At 47.5% G+C, this 9,026-nt stretch overlaps 1 protein-coding gene across 1 annotated transcript in view; it reads left to right on the forward strand.

Annotated features, from left to right (window-relative positions):
* Nucleotides 1–8,768, forward strand: part of LRRC74A (leucine rich repeat containing 74A) — a 21,205-nt gene extending 12,437 nt beyond the window's left edge. Inside the window, exons 9-13 of the mRNA XM_040333190.1 lie at nucleotides 2,336–2,431; nucleotides 3,987–4,130; nucleotides 5,118–5,222; nucleotides 6,236–6,321; nucleotides 7,638–8,768. Coding sequence (XP_040189124.1) covers nucleotides 2,336–2,431; nucleotides 3,987–4,130; nucleotides 5,118–5,222; nucleotides 6,236–6,321; nucleotides 7,638–8,034 — 828 coding nt within the window. The 3' untranslated portion in view covers nucleotides 8,035–8,768. The remainder of the gene's footprint in view (nucleotides 1–2,335; nucleotides 2,432–3,986; nucleotides 4,131–5,117; nucleotides 5,223–6,235; nucleotides 6,322–7,637) is intronic.
* Nucleotides 8,769–9,026: the final 258 nt, after the last annotated feature.

Consider the following 9,026-nt stretch of genomic DNA (forward strand, 5'->3'; position numbering starts at 1 on the left):
GATCGAGCGGAGAGGACAGCGCAGAAGGACGCCGGACCCGACGAGGAGGACACCACCGAAGCCGCAGACGGACCCGACGAGGTTGCCGATGGACGCCGCGCAAGACACCAAAACTGTAAGTACTAAAATTATTTTTTTTACAGGAATGCGGGTCCACATTAGGGGTGCGCGCTATATGCCGGAGCGCGCAATACCCCGATAAATACGGTATATATACAAAACAGGCAGCAAAAGAGGTATAGCTGAGCTCAGGACAGACGGCACCAGAGGTATAGCTGTGTTATGGGCTGACAATCTCAAAGGTATACTACTCAGGACAGACAGCACAGAGAAATAGGCAAGCAGCAGAGGAAAAGCTAAAATCAGGGTAGGCAACACAGAGCAAAAGCTGAGCTCAGGACAGGCAGCACAGAGGAAAAGCTAAGGACCAGACAGGAAGTGTTGGAAGAATAGCTGAGCTTTGGGCAGACAATGCCAAATGCCAGACAATACTCTATAGTACTACAGAACATGCAACACCAAGGGAACTGCTGAGCTCAAGACAGGAAGTAGCATAGAAATATCTGCATTCAGGACCGGCAGGAACAGCTGAGCTTATGTAGCACCAGAGGAATACCTGAGTTATGGGCAGACAATGTCATATGTATAGTACCCAGGACAGGTGGCAGAGAGGAACGGCTTTGCATGGAACAGGTAGCACAGAGCAATAGCTGAGTTTAGGACAGGAAACAACAGACGAATAGATATGTTCAGGACTGGCAGCAATAGTGCAATAGCTGCACTCAGGACAGGCTACACAGAAGAATAGCTGCACTCAGGAGAGGCTACACAGAAGATTAGCTGAGCTCAGGATAGGCATTAACAGAGGCATAGCTGACTTCGGGATAGGCAGCACAGAGGAACAGTGGAGCTCAGAACAGGCAGCACCAGAGCAATAGCCTGAGTTATGTGCAGAAAATGCCAAAGGTTTAGTACTCAGGACAGGCAGCACAGAAAAGAAACTGAGCGCAGGACAAGTGGCAGCAGTAGACTGGCTAAGCTCAGGATAGTCAGCAAAGAGGAACAGCTGTGCTCAGAACAGGCAACACAAGAGGAATATCTGAACTCAGAACACTCTGCATCTGAGTTATGAGCAGTCAATGCCAAATGTATAGTGCTCAGGACAGAGGAATAGCTGAGCTCAGGACAGGCGGCAGCAGAGCGATAGATATGTTCAGGATTGGCAGCAACAGGGGAATAGCTGCGCTCAGGACAGGCAGCACAGAAGAATAGCTGAGGGCAGAATAGGCATCAACAGGGGAATAGCTGAATTCAGAAAAGGCACAGCTAGCTGAGTTATGGGCAAATAACAACAAAGGTAAAGTATTCAGAACCGAAAGAAGACAGAGGAATAGCTGAGCTCAGGACAGATGGCGCAAAGGAATAGCTGAGGGCAGCACAGGCAGCATTGAAGGTAGGTCCGAATTTGGAACAGGCTGGCAGAAAGCAAAATAAATTTACACAGTCAGAGCATTCTTTTCATCATTCATACCATGGAAAAAATATCTGCAATGTGATTTGGTTATTCTGGACTCTTTTCAGACTCAATATGAGCCATGGATGGATTATACATTAAAGCGGTTCTCCACCCTAAAGTGGAGTCCCGCTGATCGGAACCCTCCCCCCCTCCGGTGTCACATTTGACACCTTTCAGGGGGGAGGGGGGTGCAGATACCTGTCTAAAGACAGGTATTTGCACCCACTTCCGGCCACACGCTACAGGCAAAAGACGGGCATTCCGTCACATCCCGTCTGTCGCCCGTTGTGTGCTGGGAACACTCGGCTCCCATCACACAGCTTGTGAGCCAATCGGCGGGCGCAGCGCGACTCGCGCATGCGCCGTAGGGAACCGGGCAGTGAAGCCGCAGCGCTTCACTTCCTGATTCCCTCAGCGTGGATGGCGGGGGGAGCAGCAGAGTGACGAGCGATTGCTAGTGCTCTGCTGCGATCGGCGCTGGACTCCAGGACAGGCAAGTGTCCTAATATTAAAAGTCAGCAGCTGCAGTATTTGTAGCTGCTGGCTTTTAATATTTTGTTCCCATGGCACATCCGCTTTAAGCTATACGTTTACCATTAAATCTGACTGTGCCCTGTATATTTGACACATTCTAAGATGGTAACAGATGACACAGGTGATGAAAGCGACAACAGATCCTGAACTATCAGGCCTTTGTTCTCGGTAGCTGCTTTTCCTACAGCCAGTCTCTATTTGTGTGCCGGAGTTCCCAGGTATGCTGCCCTCCATCCTGCGCTTCTGCTGCCATTTCATTTAAATCCCACCATCCATTTATTGCAGCTCGCCAGGAACCCGCTGACAGTAGAGGGTGCCATCGTTTTGCTGAATTCTATTACCAGGAGGCCGGAAAACAGAATAGAGGACTTGGACATCTCTGTGAGTTACCAGTGTGAGGATGGATGACTACATTGTGCAATAATGGGCATTGAGTCATTTTAGGATTTCATAAATGATCATATAAACAAATAATATTATTGGTCGGGGGGTTCGATTTGGAACGAAAAGCCTATGGTGCATGTGCCCCTGGAGTGGCAGTCCAGGGGTATCTGAGTATCACTGTGTGTGAGGGACACTTTGATTTAAAGATACCACGGTCATTGCACCAGCTACACGCTTTTTTTAGCACCTGCCTCCTGGGCCGGGCCTTTTGGCTAGGACCGGAGCAATTTTTTATTCCTGGCCGGAGGGCCTGGTCATTGTTTCACCACAATGGCCACTTCTTTCACTCTCCTCTCCACTATCCCTTCCCCCACTTTATTTAATGTATTGCCTATGTTTTGTCACGTTTTTTTTTTTGTTTGTGCACATTTTGTCTCACTGTGTGATCAGTAGGGGGCCAGCCCTGAACGTCTTGGGATTGGGTGGACATGGCCTTCTGGCTTAGTCTGCCTGCTCTCATGGGGTCTCCCTTCGGGGGAGCCCCACCTAGTACTGGGAGGGTTCTGTTTCGGCAGTCCCTCCGAGGAAGTTGGGTCCGTGTCGGCTTCGGTTGCTCGGACCACAGTACCTCAGTCCCCGTCTGGAGCCTAACGCCCCGGGGGATCAGGGTTTTGGGTCCTTTCTTCACAGGAGGACCACTTGACGTTGCACCCGTCTGCACGTTTTTGTGAACACTCTTTATGTGTGTGCACATTTTTTCTGCACTGGGTGAAGTTTTTTTGGGCATGTTCACACGCCATAGGCTTTTCCAAAAAAAATAAAAAATATTATTGGTAACTGTCCCTCTAATATATATATATATATATATATATATATATATATATATATATATATATATATATATATATATATATATATAAAATACATATTTTTTTTTTTTTTTATTCTTTAAAAGTGTATTTTGTGCGTGTACTCGAGAGAGGAGCCGGACTGCAGGAGTTGGGAGTAGGCAGGCCTCCCCCAGAGGCAATCTGCCACCTTTCTCCATGCCCCGGGTGGCAATGGCGGGTGTGTGAGGGGGTTCTCCCACACAGCCCGCCCTACCTGCTCTGCTTTGAAGCCCAACGGGGCAGAGGGACTCCCTACAAGGGAGCGAGAGGATCTAGCCCGCTCAACCAGCCCCGTTAGTCCTTCGCCTCTCTTTTAGAGACCGCGTGGTCAAAGTGCGTGCATGTTAACCCAATTTCGAGTGCGTGTGTAGGTGTGGTGGTTTTTGTGGGAGGGAGGTGGGCGTACTAAGCGCAGGCTTACCTCGCATAGCACACCCACCGAGAGCCGGGCTGAGACCACCAAACTCAATTCACATGTAGCCGAGACCTTTATAAATAAAGAAACAGAACCCCTAAACAAATGATCTCTTTATTACCATAACAGAACAGTGAAGCACCTTGGAATTTGCACCACAGCGTTGTTCTGGGGCCCAAAGGGCCACATGAAGCCACCTCTACGTGTGGAATAATATTACCCTAATGGACCTTTCCCCTCTTTACAGAACGTTCTGGTCAATCAGCAGTTTCTCTCTCTCCTGGAAGCGGCATCCATCTCTCGGCCTGGACTGCGGGTTCTGTTTGCTGGAAAACAAGGATTTATCGCACAGAAACGTCCAACACGCCCCGATCCTATGAAGGTTATCCAGGTGATGATGCCTTTTATGTCATTTATGTATAGAGCACTCAGCATATGCAGGTGATCCATGTCTTTCCACTCTGTATGTGTCTTGATGGCTTTTCTGTGTTTAGAGACGTCATCATTGGGCAAGGCTAAGCCATAGACGGTTCAAATTTGTTTTCCTGCAGCCACGGGTTGCAGGAAAGAAATTGGTACATTTCCCCATCAACACAGACAGTGCTGAGAGGGGAATACCTTCTGCCAAACTAGTGTTTGCTCCCGGCAGGTGGGGTAACCCGCCCCAACTGGGAGAAGACTGATTATTGCTAGTGGCTGTAGCAGCCGCTAGCGGTAATCGCAAGCGAATCTGGCAGGCTGGTTGTACCAAATAGAGAAAAAAGAGGATCACCGCTCCAGGTGGGTCACTATATAGAGTAGACTGACTCAGGATACCGTGGGTGCTGGCAATGCACTGACCATGCATGAGATACGAAGAGAGGAAATGGATAGCCGCACTCCAATAACCAAAAGGTTGTCTTTTTATTCAAACGGACAGCAAATACATCACTTCACAAGGTCGCAGCAAAGGAACAAGGGAACAGCCGACGCGTTTCGCACTGAGCTAGTGCTTAATCATGGCTGAGCCATGGAGTGCGGCTATCCATTTCCTCTCTTCGTATCTCATGCCTGGTTGTACCAAAGTTGATCGATAAACTTGGTACATTCATTCTGCCCACACACGGCTCAAACTGATTTGAACCGTCTATGGCCGGCCTAAGCGCTAACTGTATTACCTGTCTCCAATAAGCATGGCAAAACTCTGAAGGGAATTTATCAAAACCAACAGGCAGAATCTAGATCAGCTGTGCATGGCAACCAACCAGCTTCTATCATAAGCTTGTTCAGTTAAATCTTTGAAAATGAAAGATAGAAACTGATTGGCTGCTCCAATGCTGATAAATTGCCCCGATTTTTCTGATCTGGTTATCTAACATTGGTTATTTTACCCCTGCAGGACTTTCTAGATGAACGCAAATTGCGCCTGCTGGACTTCTTCAAGAACATGGACAAAGATGGCAGCATGAGTGTCCCAGTCAGCGACTTTTGTCGTTTCATTGTGGCGAGTATCCACAGACTGTATACAGCTGTTCATGGGCCAACACACAACTTAGCCCTCCTTTGTCATCTGTCTAGGTGTTTGGTGGCCATTCATATAAAGCCACAGCATATTTATTAATACATAGAATGTGTAGAATCCCTGGGCCAGATTCACATAGAGATACGACGGTGTATCTCCTGATACACCGTCGTATCTCTAACTTAGGCCTGTCGTATCTATGCGACTGATTCATAGAATCAGTTACGCATAGATATGCCTAAGATCCGACAGGTGTAACTGTGTTACACCGTCGGATCTTAACTGCAATTTAAAAATAGCCGCGGGGGGCGTTCTCGCTGATTTACGTTGAGAAATATGTAAATCAGCGAGATACGCCAATTCACGAACGTACGCGGGTCCGACGCAGTGTTGTTACGACGTTTACGTAGCGGTTTTCCCGGCGTATACTTACCCCTGCTTCTATGAGGCGCAGCCAATGTTAAGTATAGCCGTCGTTCCCGCGTCAAATTTTTTTTTTTTACGTCGTTTGCGTACGCCGATTCTCTAACCCGCTCGTCGCAAGTTACGCTCACGCCGAAACCACTGACGTCCTAGCGACGTCAGTGGGAGCAATGCACGCCGGGAAAAATCGCGGACGGCGCATGCGCATTTAAATCGGCTCGGGGGACGTGCCTGAGTTAAATAGTACACTCCCCCTAGCCGCGGAATTTGAATTCCGCCGGGGGATTTACGATCCGCCGCCGCAAGTTTGGAGGTAAGTGTTTTGTGAATTACCCACTTGCCTCTCAAACTTGCGGCAGCGGATCTTAAATCGCATAGATCACGCAGATCTAAAGATCCGCTGATCTATGTGAATCTAGCCCCCTGTGTGGAAGTGTTGGATGCAGTTTTCTGTAAAGTGTTTTCACATCTCAATCATAGGATGTTCACCTGTAACTTGTATGTAACACTGCCTTGCCCATGTTCCCCTTCTATATAACCCTCTGTGAGCTCTGACTCTCTTCTTTCCTCAGCTGTCCGGTCTCCCCCTGGATTCTGCTCAGATAGACTGTCTGGTGCAAAGATTGGACAAACACCAGACAGGAACCATTGACTACAGGTTAGAGGATTGGAGAGGCCCACCTACAATCTTCTCATTCTTCTCTATTCTATCTCCTTGTCCATTCACTCCATTGTAGCCAAGTCACGATATCTTCTGTGTCCAGTGTAGACACAAGTCTTCCACTTTGGCCTATGCAAGGAAAGCTTTGTATTTGAATACGATGGAGTAATCTTTCTGAAGGAGGGTTGTAGATTTGGAGGCAACAGCAGTTCTTCCAGACGTTATCCCTTGTGGGTGATGGCCCTCTATAGAAGTAAACCCTGATTGGGGTTTTACTTCCTCTTTTGTTCCCTGCAAAATAAAAGCATAATGGGCTAGTATGCCTCGCATACTAGCCCATGTTGTGCTACTTACCTGCAAACGAAGCCCGCGATGTCCCCAGCTGGTGGGCGCATCCATCTTCACCCCTCTTCCTTCCGAGGCCGTGGACTCTGGCTCTGTGACTGGCAAAGTCGTGTGACGTCACTCCCACGCATGCGCTGGTCCTGTAGAAACGGTACGATGACTTTGGCGCAAGCGCATATGGTAAATATCTCCTAAACAGTGCAGGTTTAGGAGATATTTTCAGTACCTACTGGTAAGCCTTATTATAGACAAATAGCTAGATTCAGAGAGAGTTAGGCCGGCGTATCAGTAGATACGCCGACCTAACTCAGAATCTGCGCCGACCTATGTTTAAGTGTATTCTCAAACAGAGATACGCTTAAACATATCTAAGATACGACGGCTTGCGCCGTCCTATCTTAGGTTGCAAAATTTCTGCTGGCCGCTAGGTGGCGCTTCCATTGCGGTCGGCGTAGAATATGCAAATCACTAGATACGCCTATTCACGAACGTACGCCCGGCCGCCGCAGTACATTTACGCCGTTTACGTAAGAGATAGGCCGCCTAAAGTTAAAGCTGGGCCCTAGGTGGCGTAGCCAATGTTGAAGTATGGCCGCCGTTCCCGCGTCGAAATTCGAAATTTTTACGTTGTTTGCGTAAGTCGTCTGTGAATAGGGATTTACGTTGTTTACGTCCACGTCGAAGTCAATAGGCCCGTGCGGCGTACTTAGCCGCAATGCACACTGGGAAATGTAGGCGCCCGGCGCATGCGCAGTTGGAATAAAGCGTCAGGTCAAGCTCCATTAACATAAAACACGCCCCCTTAGACAAATTTGAATTAGGCGCCCTTACGCCCGCCCGCTTTAGGCTACGCCGCCGTAACTTAGCAGGCAAGTACATTGTGAATCATGTACTTGCCTCGCTAACTTACGGCGGCGTAGCTTCTTAATAAATCCTATCTTCTTGTTTTATGACCCCCTGATTGCTAGGAATCTGGTGGACTCTCGAAAGAAGATGGTGAAGGATCAACGAAAGCAGCAGCGTCGTAGAGCAAGAAAAGAACGTCTAGAGAAGCAGAGGAGCCAGAGAGCTCTAAAGTCTTTTCACAATGCAGTGAGAGCACTAACTCCGCCCCCAGCGTCCAGGGAGGCCGCGGGGAGCAATCGCAGCTCTGCTCACTTCTCTGGTTCTTCGCAGAGTTCTTGGTACCAGGAAATAGAAAACAGAAATGAAGCCAATTCTCCACAGATGCAGAACGGAGCGTCAGAAACCTTAGAGGCTGACGGCTTTTACAGTTCACAGGGAAGTCTGGGCTCTCCGTGTGTCTCCGAGCCTCGAACCCCCAAAAGAAGCTCCTCCCCTTGTTTGAGCGATCCTGGAAACTGAAGCAGCAGCCATGAAGTCATAGGCAACCTTCTTATACGTCATCCTTTGTTTACGTTTGTGCTCTGTAAATGTTCCTTACTAGTTGTCCTCCATTTTCACCTCCAGGACTCCTCTTGTGCTGCACCTTGTGTCCAACTCCCTCATAGAGCGCTGCCTGAAAACTTATTTCCACTGGGAGGCCCGCGGTATTTATGACAAGGGCTTAGACGCGAGTTTCACAACTCGCATTCGGCGCTCTATAAGTATTTATTCCAATCCAATCCAATTATAGACGCAGAGTAAACCTTTTATAAAAAGTGGGTTTGTTTACTTTATAGCATGTTGAAGACAAGAAATGCAGCTTTGCAGTACATTATTGCCAAGTTATATGTAATATCCTCCAGTGTACTGGCCAGGTATTGAAGATAAATAATTAATTATTCAGTTTTTTAACCCCTCCATGCCTAAGGGTAAAACAAATCTAAATGCCTAAGCACAATTTTGCAACTTTGACATGTGTTGTTAACCGTACATATCATCACAACTACTTTGTCCAGTTGGATTATACCGCGTTTTTTTCAGGACAAATTGGGCTTTCATTTTGTGGTAAATGATAATGGATACCTACTGATTTTTATTTTTTTTTATCAAAGGAAAACTGGCCTAAAAAATATATATTAAAAACAAAAAAACAAATCTAGCTGTATATTTCTTGTTCCTATCATAACCTACCATCAAAGAACAACTGATGCCACGTATGTGTATGTTATGTGTTATTTGTACCCGTAGTACAGCCCAGAAACAAGTGTGCATTTTGCTTTTTTTGGTTTTGTCCTACCTAAAACACACTGGGCCAGATTCACAGAAAAAGTACGCCGGAGTATCTACTGATACTCCGGCGTACTTTGAAATTTGCCGCGTCGTATCTTTATTTGTAATTCACAAACAAAGATACGACAGCATTTGGCTAAGATCTGACAGGCGTACGGCTTCGTACGCCTTCGGATCTTAGG

The sequence above is a fragment of the Rana temporaria genome, chromosome 13 (assembly GCF_905171775.1).
Source record: "Rana temporaria chromosome 13, aRanTem1.1, whole genome shotgun sequence".
In the NCBI taxonomy this organism is placed as follows: Eukaryota; Metazoa; Chordata; class Amphibia; order Anura; family Ranidae; genus Rana; species Rana temporaria.